Source organism: Sminthopsis crassicaudata, chromosome 3, assembly GCF_048593235.1.
Source record: "Sminthopsis crassicaudata isolate SCR6 chromosome 3, ASM4859323v1, whole genome shotgun sequence".
Classification (NCBI taxonomy): Eukaryota; Metazoa; Chordata; class Mammalia; order Dasyuromorphia; family Dasyuridae; genus Sminthopsis; species Sminthopsis crassicaudata.
In genome coordinates, this window is record NC_133619.1 from 612,795,344 (window position 1) to 612,816,152 (window position 20,809).

Here is a 20,809-nt window from a genome sequence, read left to right on the forward strand (position 1 = left end):
TTGTAATGGATATTGAGTTTTCAAAAGTAAATCTGACATGATCTCTGACCTTGAAAGCATCCCTTAAACCTCTGCTATCCCTTTGATCCAACTATCTTGGCTTCCTAGGTCCATCAACTATGATGAGAAGGATCCCTTCTTATGCAATGCTTGTGGCTTCTGTAAATATGCTCGCTTTGACTTCATGCTATATGCCAAGCCCTGCTGTGCTGTGGATCCCATTGAGAATGAAGAAGATCGAAAGAAGGTGAGGATTGTCCCAGGTGGAGAGCAGAAATGGCATCTCATCATATTTTAGGTGTAGCTGTTGGAGTAATTAGCTTTGTGAGAGGGGAAAACAGGTCAAAAAATGCCTCTAGTTTGATTAGGATTTTGTAAGATTGGCTTTCAGTAACACAAGAGGTACATCTCACATAGAGAATAAAAGTACCAAAACTTATGTCAGCAGGGATGCTGCTATGTGGGAAGCATGAAACTCTTGGCCTTCCCAACTTGGTGTGATTATAAAGAAAGTGTGATTGGATTTTGCCAATTGTCTTAACTTAAGGCCAGAAGGAAATCAGAATAAGAGAGCAGAGGATAGAGAAACTCACTAGCATCATTTGGAGGTGACATTTCAGGGAAGTGAAGCTATAGCAAGTGAGAAGGAAGGGACAGGAGAATAATGTCCAGGTATCTCCACCAGTTTCAGTATCACAGAATAGCTGTGATATGGGACAGATAATAGTGAACAGATGGAAGAAATTCATGGGGGAAAATCATTTATTTAACCAGTCATCAAATCCACGACCTCATGTCTATATAGAAGTGCAAGAACTGTAGGTGGCAACAAAGATGAAACTAAACATACTAATGCAAAGAGACAAATTTGGCCTCAGAAATATCACTGGTACTTGGTGCTATGAGACTATAACTGAAGGGAGATCTATTCCTTGTTTGAAAGCACTAAGGTACAGTAAAAGAGGGTGATAATAACATTTTATATAATAGAAGAATAATTATATGAAGAGAGGCAAGAGGTCTGGTAGAGAACATTTGAGTAATGATCAACATAAGTGGTATTATCATTGGAAGATACTATAAGCCAGATGGGCAGAAGGAAAATGAAAGAGTTTGTAAGTCTGACATTTTTATAACTTCAGTTATCCAAACATCTATTGGAACTCTCTTTCAAAAATAGAGCAGGTAAAAATTTCTTGACTTGCTTTAATAATGGAATAGAAAAAACATTAAATATTTGCTATGTGCCAACACAAGTACTGGGGATACAGTCTTTTGCTCTCAAAAAGATCATACTCTTAAATGGGGGGAAAAACATAAGGGATTCAATTCATGGTAGCTGAAAAGGCCTGATGGTGCTTAGGTTGGGTTGTGGCAGAAAAGGTGACTCAGAAGGCAAGGCCCTGAGGACCTTAAAAATGGAGGAACCAACAAATGGAAATCCTGTCTTGGATCTAATTCTCAGCAAAGAAATGAATGTTATTGTACGTAATGATAGGAATCTTGAGAGAAAATTACCACTCTGTCTTAGAATTTGGATTAGAGAAGAAAAGGGAATTTAGGTAATCTGACATGGTGAAAGAGCAAATTTCAGAGGGTTAAGAATAAAGATACACAGACCTTTCATTATGGCCTAAAATTGATAGGAGTAGTCAGTCCAAAATTGATGAAAGGTACTTAAGAATGCAATTCTGAAGACACAAAAAACTGTTACCTTGAGGAGGAAAAGAGAGACTGATAAAGAGAAAATTTGTACATATAGCTTACATATAGACTTTAGTGAAGCATCTGATAAAGTTTCTCATGTTATTTTAAGGAAAAGATGGAAGGAATAGTGTTTTTTGGCTAATTCAGAACTGCTTGGATATCCATCCCTTAATTTGTTCATGATTTGAGGCATTCTTGTGTGGAGGATTCCCCTGGAAATCCTTAGTCTGTGCTTGGTTCTAGACTGTTGAGCATTTTTATCAGTGGCTCTGGAGGAAGACTTTGAAAGCATGTTTCTCAGATTTGTAGATAACACAGAGCTGAGAGGGAGAACTAACATTATTAGGACAAATTAAGAATTCAGGATTCTAAATCTTGACATACTTGGAACATCGAGCTAACTTAAGTAAGTTGGAATTTAATGGAGATAAATGTAAAGTTTTAAATAAGATAGGTGAGTGCTTGATGGCCTAAAAACTGCCATGGCTGTGGAAGCCAAGAAAGTAAATACAATTGCAGTTTCATTCAGATAAGGAGTGTACAGCCAAGGGAAGTGGTCCCATTATATATTCTCTGACTGGTCAGACTAGATTTATTATATATTTCTGGGCATTATATTTTAGGAAGGATTCCAGTAATCTGGAGAGTGTTGAGAGGCTGATGCCCAGGATGGCATAGTGCTTTGACTTATTTGAGGAAATGAGGGTATTTAGTCTGTAGAAGAAAAATTTTAGAGGGGAAATAATAGCTGTCTATAAGTGTTGGGCATAGTTCCAAGTTCCAGTGTTGGAAAAACTGTTCTATGGAAGAGAGATTAGATTTGTTCTTCCTGGGCCTAGGGGAATGCCCAGAGCTTTGGAGCATTAGGAAGTAGTTACTAAAAAAGGAAAAAGTTACTAAATTAAACTTGATGTAAAGAAAAGCTTCCACCCAATCAGTGTTTTCCGAAAGCAGGCGGATTTAGGATGTAATAGGGTTCTTCTTGTCACTGGAGAGCTTGTGTGGAAAAGTTAAACTAGCTCTAACCCAGTCTTTTGCATCCTCTGGTCCCTAGGCTGTGACCAACATCAACACCCTCCTGGACAAAGCTGATCGCGTATATCACCAGCTAATGGGACACAGGCCACAGTTAGAAAATCTGCTTTGCAAAGTGAATGAGGCAGCTCCTGAAAAGCCCCAGGTAATACCCAGCTAAGTTAGAGACGTTATAGGGAGGAAAGGCGAGAGGGTTGACTCATGCTAAGAGCTCCCAGATGTGTATATTCCTTTGGGGGAGAATGCTACTAACCTCCTTTTCTGGGTTCTAGGATGATTCAAGTAGTGCTGGGGGGATCAGCTCCACATCAGCCAGTGTAAATCGCTACATCCTGCAGCTGGCTCAAGAGTATTGCGGAGACTGTAAGAACTCTTTTGATGAACTCTCCAAGATCATACAGGTATAAAAACTTGGAGGACTTGGTTACACTGATGATGTTTAACCATTCCAGGAGTCTTTACTCATGAACCCAAATGCTAGACCAAACCAGCTAGAAGGATTAACTCCTGGGTACATGCTGTCCTGGGAGATGACCTTTATCCCTGAGTTTCTGGAGTAGGGAAGGTGGGGTCTCTGCCAGAGAGTGGCAGGACATTGTGTGTGGAGGCAAAGGGCTGAAGCTGGTGAGTTTTTAGGGGGCCTCAGGGACTTTCAAGGCTCATCCTGACCTGTCCCCAATAGTTCTCACCTCCCTGGGCAAGGTTGTTTTATATTAAAAATGAGAGAGAGAAGGGAGCCATATGCAGGCAAGGTTCCTTCCAGCTCTCGTTGATCATGCTTAGAAATCAAGTGCGACAGGGGTCCCAGAGATGTTTGAGCCCAGAGTTCTTGGCATGTCAGTGCCCACTTGAAGCTGGAGGATGGAGCAGCTGTGTAGATCATGCATAAAAATAGTATCTGCATGGAGACTTTTAGAGTTTACTTACTGTGTAGTCATTCACAAGGAGGGGCATCAAGTGAGACTAGCAGCCCACACACTACACCTTTGTCATACCTGCTTTTGTCCTGGCACCTAATGTTTTCTGTTTGTAAAATCCATCTGTGCCGGCAGAACCAATCATTTAGAAAATGTGAATGAATTTTAAATGATCCAGATTGACAGAGAGGGAGCATAGATTACTGGATAAAGAGATGGGCTGGGATCCTGCACTGCCTGGATTCAAGTCCTGCTTTTGCTCCATATTGTTTGTGTCTTGTGTCATGCAGTCTTTCTGCCTTTCCCAGTTTGGTGTGAACATTCCTGGGTTCTATCCCATGGAACTTGGCTGGTTCCCAACATGGACAGGGGCCAGATGTTTTATGGGGAGTGGAGGGGTCTCTAGCCAAGCATGTCTGATTGCTTTTCCACCTCTGATACCACGGGCAGCATGGCGCCAGTTAGTGAGGCCGCTAGGAAGCCTCTTGTGTGAAAGACTCTGGGAATAAGAAATTCCAGAAAAGGGAAGCACTGCCACACAGGAGGGGGAGGCTGTGCTTAGGGCAGATGGCTTGTGGCTCAAAATGTTGGCCTCCTGCAGCCCCCCTTCCTCACCCTGAGGCTTTTTCTAACTGCTGCTGTTTGCCCTGCACACCCTGACCATGCCTTGAGATAGCCTGCAGCTCTACACAGCTGCAGGAGAAGGCTCACCAAGGAGGCAGAACTATTCCCAGCATCAGTATGGAGTTACAATAAACAGCATACCACCCCTGGAGAGACACTGGAAAGAGATGGAGAATTTTTTGAAAAGTTAGCTAATCCCTTCTTTATGATTTCCTTGATACTGACCCAATAATGTCACTGCTTGGTCAAAGGATATGCACATACCCTTTGGGCATTGTTCCAAATCACTCTCCAGAATAGTTGGATCTGTTCTCAATTCCATCAACAATGCATCAGTGTCCTAGATTTCTCACATCCCCTCTAACATGTCATTATCTTTTCCTTTCAGCTCAGATCTTGTTATAGCCATTGACTTCTCCTTTTTTTCCTCTTCTCTTGGCTCCAGAAAGTCTTTGCTTCCCGGAAGGAGCTCCTAGAATATGATCTGCAGCAGAGGGAGGCGGCTACTAAGTCCTCCCGGACGACGGTGCAGCCCACGTTCACTGCCAGCCAGTACCGAGCCTTGTCAGTACTAGGCTGTGGCCACACCTCTTCCACCAAGTGCTATGGGTGCGCTTCTGCGGTCACTGAGCACTGCATCACGCTACTGCGGGCCCTGGCCACGAACCCGGCCTTGCGACACATCCTCGTCTCCCAGGGCCTCATCCGAGAGCTCTTCGATTACAATCTGCGCCGGGGGGCGGCGTCCATGCGGGAGGAAGTCCGCCAGCTCATGTGCCTCCTCACTAGGTATGACCCGACTCGTGCTTTTTCTCTTGTGTCTGCTTTGGTGACAGCCATGCTGATTATGCAGGAGCATGAAGCCTGTTTAATGCAAAGTACTGCATGGGGCCACGGTCTGGAGTTAAAATTTGCATTGCATGTAGTCCCCACTATCATGGAGCTCATAGATTAGAAAACTGTGTGTTGTGGGAGGAAGAACGTAGGAAAATGTAAGACAAAAGCACTTTTTGAGGTTGGGACACCAGGAATTGAGAAAGGCTCTGTGGAAAAAATGACATTAAAGTTAAATTGATGGGAGATAGATTTATGATGGAGATTGACAAGTGGATCGAGTGCTTAGGAAAGAATACTTAACTGACCTTTGGGGTTTGCCAGCTTTGAACAGACATTTGGCAGACCTAGGTATTCCTGGGGTCTAGTCTAGCACCTTGTGTCTAATAGGCAACGTGACACAACGTGTTCAGGAAGACTAGCACCTCTGTCGGGTGGTTGCTGAGCCCTTGTCAGGTGGCTCAGCCACCTTTGGTATCTACCTGTCTGTCACCCATCTCTCACCTGTAATGTGGCCCTGGCCACCCTCTGGCAAGACCATCTCAGGATAAAGGCTAGATCAGGTTGAGGGTAACTGACAGGTCTCAAGTCTGTTAATGAGTTAGGGGGGGTGTCTGTCCCAAGCATGTGAAAAGTCTCCAAGTGGAATGGCAGATGAGAACAATTTGTTCCACTGACCACGAAGGAGGCAGAAGCAGGTGTGATGGAGCACTTAGAACTTGGTCAGACATAGACGCTAAGGTCATTCTCTACATCTTGGGCCATGGCCAGTCCTCTTACTTTTGTCCTGCCACTGACGCTCCACGACTTGGGAAGAGAGAGTGAGGCTGATGACTTTGGACATCTCTGCTTACTTAAATCCAGTGTGCTGCAAGTCAAGGTATCACTCATGGGGTGGTTTGTCCTCTTGAAAAGAAAGGGCAAACAACATCTAGTGGCTAGTTGATCATTTGTCAGGTAGAGTTATCAGAATGAGTCTCAAGGAGAGATTTGAAGAGGAAGTATTGGAAATACTTTATGTGCACCAAAAAGGCACAGAGGCAAGGTGAAGGGAGGACGTGTGTGTGCTCTGAAAAGTACAGCCACCTTGGTGCTTGTGTAATGGGGGGGCAGTGTCCCGGAAAGGTGTCCAGGATGGGTTCTTTCTTTGCACATCTTGTTGCTTCAGTTACCAAAGTTCGGTGAGGCCTCTAGCTCTTCTCTCAGGCAGGAGACTAAAACCTCTCTAGTTAGAGAAGTTAAGCTCAGTGTATCTGGGCTGCCCCTAATCACAGGCAGTAGTAAGTCTAATACTTGTTTCCTGTTTTTGTTAGGGATAATCCAGAAGCAACTCAGCAAATGAATGACCTGATCATTGGCAAGGTCTCGGCGGCTCTGAAAGGCCATTGGGCCAATCCTGATTTGGTGAGGAAACTAGCCTCTGCTTGTTGCTCCTCTGTCATCACAGGTGTCATCTTGCCTGCTTTGAATCCCTACTCTTCTTCCCTCTTCCTCTCATGGTTTTATCATGGGTTTTGAGGAGGAAAGGAGCCCCAGTTAGTTTCCAGATTTACCATTCTCATGTTAAGGCCAACCTTCAGGTCCTGGTCAGTGACCCAGCTGCATGCTGGGCAGAGGGCGTGCAGGTGTTTGCTCCACCTCTCTGATGTTGCGCTTGGTATCTCTTCTATGAGAGAAAACATGAGGTAAAGAAAGAATGTGGACTTTGGACAGGATATTTAAATTCAAATCTGATAGTGACATTTTTCCACTTGCATGATGTATGTAGGCTAGCTTCTTCCCTTTCTCTGCCAGGACTGTGAAACAGAGAGCCCCTTGTAAGTAAGTGGTCTTAGCTGTTATAACTCAATTATTCCTCTGAGATAACCCACTCTACCTAGCCACAGAGGTTTTGAGTTAGTAGAATTAAACTATCCACCAGGCCTTGAGATACCTATGGCTATATGTCAGTGACAACTTTCAGACATGAAAGGTCACAGGCAGACTCCTGGACCTTCTGGACCTCTCTCTCCCCTTGAACTTGCAGGCCAGCAGCCTTCAATATGAAATGCTCTTATTGACTGACTCCATCTCAAAGGAGGACAGCTGCTGGGAACTTCGCTTACGCTGTGGTGAGTTCAGAAAGTTGGAGGTTGGGAACAGGCACTTTAGGAGCAGGGGTTTACAGGGCAGAGACTCTGGAGAAACCAGGTCTGCACGGACTTGGGAGATTCGCAGGGCAGTGGGAGTGACCAGACCTCTTTTTCCTCCATGCCAGCTCTCAGCCTTTTCCTCATGGCCGTAAACATCAAAACACCTGTCGTCGTGGAGAACATCACCCTCATGTGCCTCCGGATCCTGCAGAAGCTGATCAAGCCTCCCGCTCCAACCAGCAAGAAAAACAAGGTATTTCACTAGCTCTTGGTGAATGCCCAGCCCACCAAAACAAGCCAAGAGCTGCTCCTGGTCCCTGGAGCAGACCTGTGGCCTCTTGCTGTCTTGCTGAGTTCCCCACAGGGGAAGAGAATGTTTTAGCTTTAGCTCCAGCATGGACTGAGCTCCGGAGCCTTTGTGAGCCTTCTGCACAAACTACCATATTAGGTTGTTTGCCCTCTGGGGCTTTCCAAGACCCAGACTTGACCAACTAGAGCTCATCTGGGAAAGTTCTTTGAAGTTCATTAGCAAGTTTAGAGGCAGCTTGGTGGTGCAGTGGATGGAGCGTCAGCCCTGGAATTGAGAGGACCTGAGTTCAAATTTATCCCTAGACATTCAACACTTACTATCAGCGTCACCCTGAGCAAGTCATTTAACCTCAGTTGCTCTGCCAAAAAATAAAAAAATATCAAAATGGTTCAGAAGTTTTCTGTAAGTGGGACACCCTCAAATTAGGTATGGTGCAGATCAGTGGAGCATCTGTAGGAAGCACCTTACAAAACTTGACTTGGTCTTGGATTCCTCCTTAGAGGAATGTGTCATTAAATCTGGAGATACCCGGACTTCCGGGAGTTGGGGCCGTCTATTTCAGAAGGGACTAGGGTAGTTCTGAGTATTCTTAGGGCCATATTAGGATTCTGAGAATTGGAAAGGAGAGGCTTAAAACCATCATCACAGGACGGGCAAGTTGGGTACTTTGTTCATAGAATCTCAGGCTTAGAAAATACCTCCCAGGCCAAAAACATGCTCCGATGAAGCACTGGACAGGGGCTGGCTTCTGCTGCCCTGCCCCCAAGGCTCTGCTGACTCCCAGTTGTGTATTTCAAACTGCCTCTCACTGGAGAGGGCAACACCATCTTCCCAAATGGGCTCCTTCTCTTCTTTGACCCTGCCTCAGCACCGCCTGGCTAGACTTATAGCAGCCGGCTCCATTTTAGTCTGATAAACTCCAGTGATTCCCTAATTGCCTCCAGCAACAAAACACGGAATTCTCTCTGGCATTTAGAACCCTTTCTGCTTACCCTCTTCTAATCTTTCCGGTCTTAATGCTTTTCTTCCCTCCATATACTCCTTAATGGGGAGAAAGGGAAGGAATAAGCATTGACAGAGTGTCTCCTACATACCAGGCACTGTGCTGAGCCCTTTACAGGTACCATCTTGTTTGATCCTCACGACAACCCTGGGAGGTGGGTGCTCTTAACAGCTCCATTTTAAGTTTGAGGAAACTGAGGCAGACAGAGGTGACACAGCTAGTAAGTGCCTGAGGCCAGATTTGACTCAAGGCAGGCCCAACCATCTGTCCACTGCGCCACCACCCTGACACTGGCCTCTTTGCCATCCAGAGACGTTTTCCTTGTCCCTTTCTTAGAATGCTTTTCCTCCTCTGACAGAATCCCATCTTGTGCAAGAAATCCTTCTCATTCTCTTAGTGCTAGTAAGTACCTTCCCTCTGAGAATACTCAGTGAAGTGGCAAGGTGGTGCAGTGGGAAGAGCACTGGGTCGGTACTCAGGAAGACTCCCCTGCCTGCCTCAGTTTCTTCTCTTATAAAATAAATGTTACAGTAGCACCTATCTCCTAGCATTATTGTGAAATAATAATTGTAAAGTACTTCACAGATCTTAAAACACTGTTGAAATGCTGGCTACTATTCCTGTCTTTATTTTGTATAATACGTAGTTGTTTGCGTGTTGTCTCCCCATTAACCTAGGAGCTCCTTAGCACAGTACCTGGCACATGGTAGATGCTTAATAAATGCTTGTTGACAACTCATTTGACTGACTTTGCTTGAAAACCTTCTGGGAAGAGTCTAATTCTCTAGTAGAATTTGTTTAAATGACATGGACACTCTTCCAGACAAAGTCAAGGTCTAGAAATAAATAGGAGGAGTAGGTGGGTCAGAATTAAGGGTAGCCATCTTAGGCCTTTGGAGGTAACATTTCTAAGCTTCAGGAAACTTAAGAAACAATGCTAGGGGTAATAGTTTATTCCCTGAATTGGATCCAGTATCAAGTTGAAGACTTGTGCTGTGAGGAAATATGTATTCAAGTCAGAAAAGTAGGGGACAGTGAGCTTCAAGAAGAAAAGTAAAATTTCCTAAGATGTAAAATCAAAGGGAAGTTTATGATCAAGACTGGAAAGTGCTATAGCAATGCTTCAGTTCCACAGTTTCCTCTTAAGAACCAGTTGCAGCTGTTCTAGTAAGTAAACGGTCTCTTAGAATACATAGTGGTGAGTCAGGAACCCTCAATTAATTCTGGAGCTGTTGCTGCTAAATAGGATCCTCAGGAGAATTGGCCAACCCAAGTATGGCTGCTTGGGCCCTTCTTGCTTTGGCGTTTCAGGTTTGTTGGAAAGCTCTCGTCTTATCTCCCTTTCCCCTAGGACGTTCCTGTTGAAGCTCTCACCACAGTTAAGCCATACTGCAATGAGATTCATGCCCAGGCTCAGCTGTGGCTCAAGCGAGACCCAAAAGCATCCTATGAGGCCTGGAAGAAATGCCTTCCCACTAGAGGTGCGCCTTTCTCTTTATGAAGTTTGGTAGTGGGAGGGAGAAAAAATTCTTGGAAATTGGGGGGAGGGCAATTGAACTAGAATAAATCGAAGTTGAATTAGAAGAAATAGAATTAATTGAATTGAAAAATTAGAAGAGAAACAGAAAGACACAGAAGGAAAGGGATGCAAATAGAGCAGTTTTATTCCTTCCATGTTAAATTTAACATGATTTTTAAAAAAATTAATGTTTTTTATTTTCATAGTACATACATGGATAATTTTCAGCATTCACCCGTACAAAACCTTGTGCTTCCCTTCCTTCCCCCCATTCCCTTCTCTAGACAGCAAGTGATCTAATATACAACATATGATTTTGAAAAACAAACTATGTAACAAAGTCACTATTTCTTATCCAGTCTCTTTTTTTGTATATCGGATTATTGGTATTGATAAATTCATAATAAAAATACTAAAATTTTAAAAGGGAAAAAAAACTGGCAATCATGACAAATCCAAATCTGATAATGTAGATGGCAATTTGTATTGTATGATGATTTAATATCTAGAAGACATTTAACCATTTGGTCAGCAAATACTTATTAAGTACTTATTATGTGCCTGGTACTGTATTCTGTGCTAGGGGCACAAAGAAAGATAAAAACAGTGCCTACCTTCAAGGAACTCACAGTCTAATGAGGAAGATTTCACCTACAAAACTGATAGGTCCAAAGTTGCTTACTCCCAGCCTTTTTATTTAAACCGTTTTGTTTTCCTTATTCTTCCTTCTACATTCTAGGTATGGATTCCAATGGGAAATCTTCCACTAGGTTAGAGCTCCGGCAGCTCTACTTGACAGAGAAGTATGTGTGGAGGTGGAAACAGTACATGAGCCGTCGGGGGAAGAGGACCTCCCCCTTGGATCTCAAGTTGGGTCACAACAATTGGCTTCGGCAGGTGAGGGAAGCATCTTTCCTGAGATGATACCATTTAACCAGAGCCCTCGTAATGATGCCCTTCTCAGACTTTTTAGAGATACCCTCTGCTCCTTCTGTGTCTTATCTGTCTGTGCCTTTCAGATCAGAATCCAGTAGGGCTAAGTGTTGTTAACTAGATGGAGGTCAGCTTAGACAGAGCAAAAACTCACTTTCCTTCCTCTCTCTCACCCGCTTTCCAATATTGACATTCCTCTTTTTTCCTCCACCCTTCCTCCAATTTTTTGTCTTTCTACCTCTCTACCTCTTTTTCCCACTCTCTTGCTTCTCTTCTCTGTTTTCCCTTTATTCTCACATTTCTTTTCCCCTTCTTGCTTCTTTCTCTCTAATCTCCTATTTTCCCTTCTGCATCCCTTTTCCTTTCTCTTCCTTCCCCAGTTCCTCCATAGTATTTTTTTTTATTTCAAAGTAATATACAATGAATACATTAGAACTAACTAGCCCACACTTATGAGGTGAGTTCCATTCAGTGAAGATTTCAGCAGAAACCTAATTGTTCTAAAACAAAGATGCCCAGAAGAGGTTTTTATGGAAATTGCCCTTAAAATAATCTATATTCAAATTTGGGTACCTTAATGTATTTGTCTTGCATACTAACAAAGATCTTAGTGATTAGGCAAGAAGCACATGTATCCAGCTGTGAACAGTTCTTTCCTTTTCTTAAGCCTCTTTTCCTTTTTGCTTGGAATATTGCGGCTCCTACATGAATTTCAAATTCACCCTTCTCCAAGAAGTCTTCTCAAAGGATTTTTCCTTGGAATGGAGCAAGTCAGGGGGTAGTGAAATACCTCGAGCCTGGGATAAGGAGAACTACATCTAAACCCAGTTAATGATGTTCTGCCTGTCTTGTGCATTTTCAGGTGCTGTTCACTCCAGCTACCCAAGCAGCTCGTCAGGCAGCCTGTACCATCGTGGAGGCTTTGGCAACCATTCCCAGTCGTAAACAGCAGGTCCTTGACCTCCTCACCAGGTACCATGGAGGGTTGGGTAGGGGTGCTGAGAACCTATGCTTTTCTAGCTTTCCATTTCTTCTTTGCCTTGGAGGGCATCAGGGCTTCCCTGGAATTCCTGAGTAGCCTATAAAGGCTGAGGTGGGAATAGATACTTGCCTTGTGTCTCTGGTGCTGCTGGGTTTGTATGTCCTTTAGAACATCAGTGCACATAGTTTATTGCACTTGGCTGTTAGCTGCTTATTCTCATTTCTGCCTGCGTGTTTGGGCTGATTTCAGTTACTCAGTTAGAATTTCTTCGTGTCCTTGTACCAGTTACCTGGATGAGTTGAGTATTGCTGGAGAGTGTGCAGCTGAGTATTTGGCACTTTACCAGAAGCTAATCAAACCAGCTCACTGGAAGGTCTATCTGGCTGCTCGGGGAGTCCTGCCCTATGTTGGCAACCTCATCACCAAGGTATTTTACCTCTCCTTTAATTCTTCTCACTTTCAGAGGAGTTATTCTGCCTCTTTGGGACTCAGTTTCTTCATCTGTAAAATTCAAGGGGTTAGGTAAAATAATATTAAGATCTCTTCCAGATCTATTGAGCTATGACACTGACATTCCCTAGGTATCCTACAAGGCTCAGGAGATGACATTTCTCTTAGAGGAGAAGGTACATAGTTTTCTGCATTAAGACTTCTTCTGACCATTTAGATGTTCTCATATTCCTGGCTTTGTTGGTCTTGTTGGAAAGTGGTGGGGATGGTGTTCTGGTCTTGCTATCCTTGAAGCAGATTTCTTCTGAGGCTCACATGTGGCTATGGGATAAGTGTGATGAAACTTTGTGCAAGGAAAGGCCCTCTCTCACTAAAATGATGAGCATCAGGGGCTTCAGATATGCTTCAGCTGTCTTGAGCTGGACTTTGTGTTTTGTCCTGAGCTTTTTCTTTTCTCTCAGAAAAGTTGGGAGAATCTCAGGACCTTACATCACCAGTTAGCGTCTTGATAGAGCATTGGCTTCAAAGGCCCATTAACAATCAGTGGGTTCTGGAAGTGACCTTGCAGGGTTAGTGAGATGAAGGTTAGCCATCTTGAATCAGTAAAAGCTGAGTTAGAGGTTTTGATGTAAGTAGATCTCAGGAAAGGGAGATGATGGTGATGTTTGTTATGATGTTATAGTGACCATTCCATTGTCCTTTCTAGGAAATAGCCCGTTTGCTGGCCCTGGAGGAAGCTACCCTGAGCACTGACTTACAGCAGGGATATGCTCTCAAGAGCCTCACAGGTATACCTAACTGCCCAGCTCTTCTAACGGGGCAGGCTTATCTATTGAAATAGAAACATGTATTTGGAACCAAAGTACCTTAGTCTCCGAGTTCTGGTATTGGCTTCCTGTTCCTTACCTTATCCTCTGCAACAAGACCAGGTTTAAGATCTCTATACTGACTTTGAAATGTTGAGTTTGTTTGTCTGCCAGGGTCCCTACAGGTTCTCTCATGTCCCCACAGGTCTCCTTTCCTCCTTTGTTGAAGTGGAGTCCATTAAGCGACACTTCAAAAGCCGCCTGGTGGGCACTGTGTTAAATGGTTACCTGTGTCTGCGTAAGCTAGTAGTGCAGAGGACCAAACTGATCGACGAGACCCAGGATATGCTGCTGGAGATGCTAGAGGACATGACCACAGGTAGAGCTACCCCGAGGCCTGGAGCTTCAGTCCCCTTCCCCCTGTGTTAGCTCATTTGTTGGTATGGGCAAGCTTAGCTCATAACGAGTGTGGGACCTTGTATGTCTAGAGCACTCTGCGAAGTAAGCCCAGAAAAGAATGTCAGGTGTGTTAGACATGATGGTGCTCATAGCCAAGTGGGAGGAAATTCCTTTTTGAAGACACTGCCAGCTCTTGAATTTGTAAACTTTTGAGCCTAGAATTAGATTTTTCTCACATTCCATCAGTCAGTTTGGGGCGTTTGAGTTGAGCTGGTTTGAGGCCTTATTAGATGGATCCTTCTGTTTGAAGCCCATAATTCCAAAGTCTTATCCTTGCGTGACCGTGGGACTATAAAATATAGTCTGATAACCTTTTGCCTGTGATGTGGGTAACAAGTTAGGCCACTTCTTGGATCAGTGACTTTTGATTTGGTGGCTTTGGATATTGAGTGAAGCTCCTTCCAAACTGACTAGTCCTTTTGATTCTGGCAGGCACAGAATCAGAAACGAAGGCCTTCATGGCGGTGTGCATTGAAACAGCCAAGCGTTACAATCTGGATGACTACCGGACACCAGTCTTCATCTTTGAGAGGCTCTGCAGTATCATTTATCCTGTAAGTGAGAGGGTACTCATTGGAGACATGCAGGGCATGTTGGCAGCAGGGGAGAAAAGGTTGCACACAGGGAGGGTGAGGGGCACCTTTTAGCTTTCCAAGAATCTGCAGTTAGTTATCAATTAGGATCCAATGGCATAAAATGACAATAAATCCATTCTTTTCCTATTTTAATGTGAACAAATTTGCTTCTAATGTGAAAATTCATAGTTGTCCATCGTGTCCCCTCCTCACCCCCCCAAAAGAAATTTCTTGGTATTAATTACAGATGTTAGTCAATTTTTTAAAGCCCCTGATCTGCTAGTATTCCATTATCCATAGTTCTGAAAGCAATATTGATCTGGAGGGGTCTGTATGAAGGAGTCTCCATATTTCTTCTTTTTCTTTTTCACTCTTGTGTTTGCATTTTCATCTCAGCTTTGGATTCTTTGTTCAGTACTCACTTTCCAGAAAAAGTCCTGTGCCAGGCTTTAAAAAACAAAGAAACAAAACATAGAATTCAGAAAGTCAAATAGGTACTGGAGTTTACTAACAATTGAGTGGCTTCAGAAGGGCCTTGTGGAGCAGCCAGAGTGTGCAGAGGCTGAGGAAGCTAGGGCCTTCACTGAAGCTGGAGTTGAGGGAAAAACTCTACAGACATGATGGAGAACTTGTGCAGAGGAACAAGTGGGGGAAGTAAAGCTACACTGTGGGCAGTGGCAGGCAGCTAAGTGTGGCTAAGCGTAGTGTGTAAAAGGGGAGGGGGGGTTCTTATGTACTTATACCCTTGAAAGGTTGCAATAAAGGAGCTTGTATTTGACCCTACAGTGATGGGGAGTTCTTGAAGCTGCTTAAGCAAAGGAATAGCATGGTCAGAATAATCCTTTAAGAACATCTGTTTGGCAGCTATGGGGAGGACTAAAGAAGGGAGAGACTAGATGCAGAGACAATAATTAGGAAGCTTTTGTAATATTTTAGGTCAGAGGTGATGAATAATTGGATCAGGGTGCTTGTGTGAATGGAGAGGAGGGCATTGATAGGAGAGAGATGGTGGAGGTAGGAGTGACACAATGTGGTATTGGGGTATTGGGGAATAATGAGAGGTAAAAGGGAAAGGGAGAATGATATCAAGGATGTGGCCTGAGGCTACTGGAAGAATGGTGGTCACCATAATTGAATTAGGGTAATTAGCGAAAAGATTAGGATTTAGAGAAAATTTAATGAAATCTGTTAAGAGCTTGTGTTGAGATCATAGTATATGGGGCATTTAGGGGGAGATTTTAGTGGACATTTGGAGATGTGGAACTTTCAAGTCAGATGAGGATTGGCTATGTAAATTTGGGATGGTAGTTGAACTAAAGGAATTTAATGAGATCATGAAGAAAGAAAGTATAGAAAGTTAAGAGAAAAGAGCCTAGCCCAAAACAGAGCCCTTGAGTACAGCCCCTTTCAGGGGATGAGAGATGAACCACAGCAGAATGATGGAGAGAGAGTCCAGAGAGAAATGTCAGGGGGAAGGAGGGTGTCAGATGTTGCAGTCAGGAAGAAGAAGGTCTGAGAGAAAGCCATTGGATTTAGCAGTAGACACTGTTGGTGACCTGGGAGAGAGCCTTTTTTGTTGAGTGATGGCCTTGGAAGCCAGACTGCTGGAGACAGAAATGAATGGGAAGTGGAGGAGAGGCAAGATGTCTAGATAGCTTATTATAAGTTCAGCTGTGACAAGGAGAAGAGAGATGGGGTGATATAGCATGAAGAGGTAGCAAGGAATGGGGAAAATAGAGGAAGGAACAGAGGTCTCATTGTAAGCCCAAAGGCTTCTCCCATTGGTCAAAAAACTGCAGCTGCAGTAGTTCTCTGAAGGAAGGGGTCAGGCTAGTTCTACTAGGCACAGGAGGGATTTTAACATTTTACATAGATGGAATTTAGGAGCTTCTGGCCTGGAAGGTTGTTAGACCGTGCATAAAAAATGTAGGGAATTCTCTGGGTAATCTGCTCCAGCTTTCTGTCATAGCCTCATTCATATCATTTAGGTATCTTGTATCTCCTCTGTTTTTGAACCTAATTGACCCTTTTCACCTGAGGTGTAGATCTACAGCTATTAAAGCCTCATTGGTCACTTCCTTACAACTACTTAATGGCAGTTCTTTTTATCCTACCTCTAAGAGTTTATTTCTCCAAACCTTGTTCTAGCCCTTGGCCATCAGTTCAGTGAGGGAGCTCCTTGCGTCAGACAACCCTTCTTCCCTCTGTCCTCTTCCCACACTTTCTCCCCTCACCTTCCCCCCCTCCCCACCCCTCCGACCGTCCAGACACCAGGACAGTTTGCTAGAACACTTATATGAAAACTTGCAGCCTTTCCTGAGTCTATTATCATCTTTGTCTTAGGAAGAGAATGAAGTAACTGAGTTCTTTGTGACCCTGGAGAAGGATCCCCAGCAGGAAGATTTCTTACAGGGTCGCATGCCTGGCAATCCTTACAGCAGCAATGAACCAGGCATTGGGCCTCTTATGAGAGACATCAAGAACAAGATCTGCCAGGACTGTGACCTGGTGGCCCTCTTGGAAGATGATAGTGGGATGGAGGTAAGTGCACCTGAGTCTTGGCAGGGCTACCACTTATGGCCATTGTAGTCATCTAAGTGTTTTATACTGGTAATCCCCAACCTACACTCTGTTGTCAAGTGGCAAAGTATCTTAGACCTCATCTGTGGACCAGGTAAAGCAGATTGGTATGGGAGAGAGAAGAGGCAGAATTTATGGCTTTTACAAAGTAAGGGAAAAATTCACATACAAAGAGAAATTTTTTCCAAACTAGTGATTGGGAAACACTTCTTTGAGTGTTCTCTCCCAATCTCTATGGAAGTATACCTAGTTATGGATTTGGTGGCTCTGATGGCCTGACTGTAATCACATTTCTTAAAGGAAAAAGATGGAAGGACTGGTGAGGAAATCCTAATCCCACTTATGCTATCTTTAATTTAATGGAGGATTAGAAGTGTGAAAACATTGTGCCCTTAGCAGAGACAACTGTTTGCTTTCCTGTTCAGGTCTCATCTCTAGTGTGATGAGTCTTATCTATTTGTGACTTCCTTGGAAATCATTAGGACTAACAGGCCCTTTACTTTTTCTTTCAGCTCCTGGTGAACAATAAAATTATCAGCTTGGATCTTCCTGTGGCAGAGGTTTATAAGAAGGTCTGGTGCCCCACAAATGAGGTGTGTTCTTGCTTTATTACTCAGCATTGTACTGCTCAATGTGCTCAAAGGAGCTTGCATCAGCACTTAACAGAGCTCCACTTCTCCAGCTGGCGTGGGCGAGATGGAAACCAGTCATCTTGTCCTACTTTTGAGGAAATTAGCTGCAGACTAGTAGAGGTATAAGAGCTTCAGGAGATTAGAGCACTTTATTGGAGACGTGAGGGACAAGCCTCCTCGAGCGTGGCAGCCGTGAGGATTTGGAAGACTGGCCTGCCCTGGCTGCAACAGTGAGCCCTGTGACCGTGCCCACTTTTCTGCCTCCCTCCTCTTCAGATCGAAACCTTTTTGCAGAAGTTAATCCTTAGCATTTTCTGGGACAGTGACTGATCTGTAATCCCTAGAACACTGTGCTGTGTTAGGCAGTGGCACCCCCATTTTACAAGACCCTCAAACAGGCATTTTCTGCTCTGGTATGAGGGAAGGGGAACAGTGTTCTGGATCTCCTTTGGAGACTCTTTAATTCTGTTCTTTGCTTTCAGCAGCATGATGTTGTCTCCATGCTGTCCTTCTTTCTTCTCCTGTCCTCTCCATTTTTTCCTTCTCCCAACCCTTTCCTTGATCTCATCTTCCCTCCTGCATTTCTCTCTCCCTCTCTGTTCTTTCTTTCACAGCATCTTCACCACTTCTCCTTTTATCCCTGTTCTCCTAAGCACGGTCATGGGCTTTGTACTCAGTTTTGCCTGTCTGGCTGAGATGGGAAACATCAGAACTGTGGGCTGGGAGCAGCTTTACTGTGCCTTGCTTTTATTAGCCATGCTTCCAAACCTGCCTCAGAACTGTTCTGATTCCTCTTGTCTCCTTAGGCTCCCATGTGCTATTTTTCTAGGTTTATTCTAGCATTCATTGTTGAGCTACAGCAGGCCTTTGAGCAGCCCTCCCTGAGGGGTTAATATTTGAGGCAGAGTGAAGCACTCTTCAGGACACAACATTAGGCTTCCTGGTGCTTTCTCATAGATTCCCTCTTTATCAGTTCTTCATTCCCAAAGCTGCCTCAGTAAGTCCTGTGACTTTCTGAAAGTTTAAATCTTGACCCTTCGTTGTAAGACCTGGGCAGAGGAGCAGCTTCAGCTCAAACAGAGTAAAGAGTTAAACCCTTGCTTGTTGTGAGACTGTGGTTGGAGCTTTCCCCCTTCCCCCTTCCTCCTTAGGCAACGGATGGACTTAGTGACTTCTTTTCCTGTGTGTGATTACTTAAGAAGGCTTGTCTTTAATTAAAAAGCTCTTTCTTCTAATTAGCCTCCCCTCTCATATTCTTCCTTGGGTAGTTCTTACTTTTCCTTCAGGGGCCTGTCCTCTCCCTGAAGAAATGAATGAGTGAGTTGGATTTTAAGGGAAGTTTTAGATCATTTCTTACATAAAACAACTGCTCTCTGAGGCTGATCATTGATGTGGTATTTCATAAGAGAGGAAACTGAGAAATGCCATTTGTCTGCAGGCATATGTATGTACACATACATTTTGTATGTGTATACATTAAGATGAATATAATTGCAATTTATATAGAACCTTAAAGTTTGTAGGGTGCATCATATATATGTGTGTACATTGTACACATCTATTCATATATACCCACGTGTGTGTGTGTGTGTGTGTGTGTGTGTGTGTGTGTGTGTGTGTGTGTGTGTGTGTATGCTCATTTGAGCTTCCCAACAATTCTGTTAGGTAGGTACTATAGGTATCATTTTCTCCATTTTACAGATGAAGAAACTGAGGCTTAAAGGGGTTAAGTGACTTGCCTATGGCCACACTATTAAAATGTATCAGAGGTGGGATTTGATCCCAGGTGGTCTTGGCTTCAAATCCAACATTCTTTCCACTGGACCTAATATTCATTGGTTCCATGAAGAAACTACAGAATGGGTTTTCACTTAATTAAATGAACTATTCTATAAAATTGATATTTATGCATACACAAAGAAATTAATATCATTCATGGTTAGGCAGTAACTTGGTTCATCACTAATCTCTCTCTCTCTCTCTCTCTATATATATATATATATATATATAGAGAGAGAGAGAGAGAGGGAGATAGAGAAAGAATGAGAGAGAGAGAGAAAATAAAATAAATATGAAAGAATGAATTGGGGCAATGAGAATGAGGGCAATGTCTAAGTGAATTTTGTCATAGAAGTTTTTCCACTTTTTCTACCTAGGGAGAACCCATGAGGATCATCTATCGCATGCGGGGCTTGTTGGGTGACGCCACCGAGGAATTCATTGAGTCCCTGGACTCCACCACAGGTATTGTGGTCTCAGGAAATGCTGTTAAATGACCTGGGGTTTGCAGCCAGAGAACAGGGTCTCCACTTGTAGATAGTCCATGCCTTATGCCTTGATGAATTTTTCCAAGAATTTGGAAGGGTCACTTTATAACTCAGGAGAAACTTGCAATGTGATTTTAAGCAGTCCCAGTCTGTCCCAGAATCATTAGAGAGGAGGTGAAAACAGTCCACTGAAGAGCTTTTATAGGCACAGCCATGGATTGAGCTCTCATTTGCTTTTGCTTGCTCATGGAGAGAGGAGGCCTTTTTTATTCCTCCTTAATCTTTTGTCTTCCTTCCACTTCCTTTTGTTTGTACCTAGTTGTTTGCTTGTGGTCTCCCCCAATAGGCTGGGGCTCCTTGAGAGTAGGGACTGTCTGTAGTTTTTCTTTGTATCCCCAGTATTTAGCACAGTGCCTGGCGCATAGTAGGTGCTTAATAATGCTTGTTGACTGATTAATGATGCCTGTTTTCTCATTAATTCAGGGTATAAAAATTTAGTAAAGTTTACTATGTACAAGACCCTGTACTAGACAATGGAAATACAAAGATGAAAAAATGACATCCTTGCCCTTAAGTAGCTTTCAGTTTGAGGAGAGGGGAGAGGAATACACCTTGAACAGAAATTAGTATGATACATTGTAGAATGTGATCAAGGCACAGATAAAGGAGAGCCAGGTAAAATTTGCAAGGAAGGAAGGAAACATATTAATTAAGTGCCTAAGCTATGCTTTGTACTTTATAATCATCTCATTTCACTCTCAATCTTTTAAGGTACAGATAAGGAAACATGTTAAGTGACTTGCCCAAAATTATACAGCTAGTAAGTGTCTTGAGGCAGGATTTGAACTTGAATCTTCTTGACTTCTGGCCCAGAGTCCTATCCTCTGTTCCATTAAGCTGCCAGGAAATTCAAGGAGGGTTAGAGAGGGCTCACTTTCAACTAGAGGAATTAGGGAAAGTTTTGAGGAAAAAGACCTTGGAACAACCCTGGAATGAGGAGCACAATTTCAGGTTGCAGTAACAAGGAGAGAATGCATCAGGGCA

The 20,809-nt window shown here is 43.5% G+C and overlaps 1 protein-coding gene across 1 annotated transcript in view; it reads left to right on the top strand.

Annotated features, from left to right (window-relative positions):
• UBR4 (ubiquitin protein ligase E3 component n-recognin 4) overlaps positions 1-20,809 on the top strand; it is a 138,928-nt gene that overhangs the window by 88,750 nt on the left and 29,369 nt on the right. Inside the window, exons 76-92 of the mRNA XM_074302562.1 lie at positions 109-247; positions 2,762-2,887; positions 3,015-3,143; positions 4,729-5,072; positions 6,431-6,521; positions 7,144-7,228; positions 7,375-7,502; positions 9,914-10,043; positions 10,821-10,978; positions 11,877-11,986; positions 12,282-12,423; positions 13,153-13,234; positions 13,458-13,631; positions 14,144-14,265; positions 16,630-16,827; positions 17,379-17,459; positions 19,655-19,742. Coding sequence (XP_074158663.1) covers positions 109-247; positions 2,762-2,887; positions 3,015-3,143; positions 4,729-5,072; positions 6,431-6,521; positions 7,144-7,228; positions 7,375-7,502; positions 9,914-10,043; positions 10,821-10,978; positions 11,877-11,986; positions 12,282-12,423; positions 13,153-13,234; positions 13,458-13,631; positions 14,144-14,265; positions 16,630-16,827; positions 17,379-17,459; positions 19,655-19,742 — 2,327 coding nt within the window. The remainder of the gene's footprint in view (positions 1-108; positions 248-2,761; positions 2,888-3,014; positions 3,144-4,728; positions 5,073-6,430; positions 6,522-7,143; positions 7,229-7,374; positions 7,503-9,913; positions 10,044-10,820; positions 10,979-11,876; positions 11,987-12,281; positions 12,424-13,152; positions 13,235-13,457; positions 13,632-14,143; positions 14,266-16,629; positions 16,828-17,378; positions 17,460-19,654; positions 19,743-20,809) is intronic.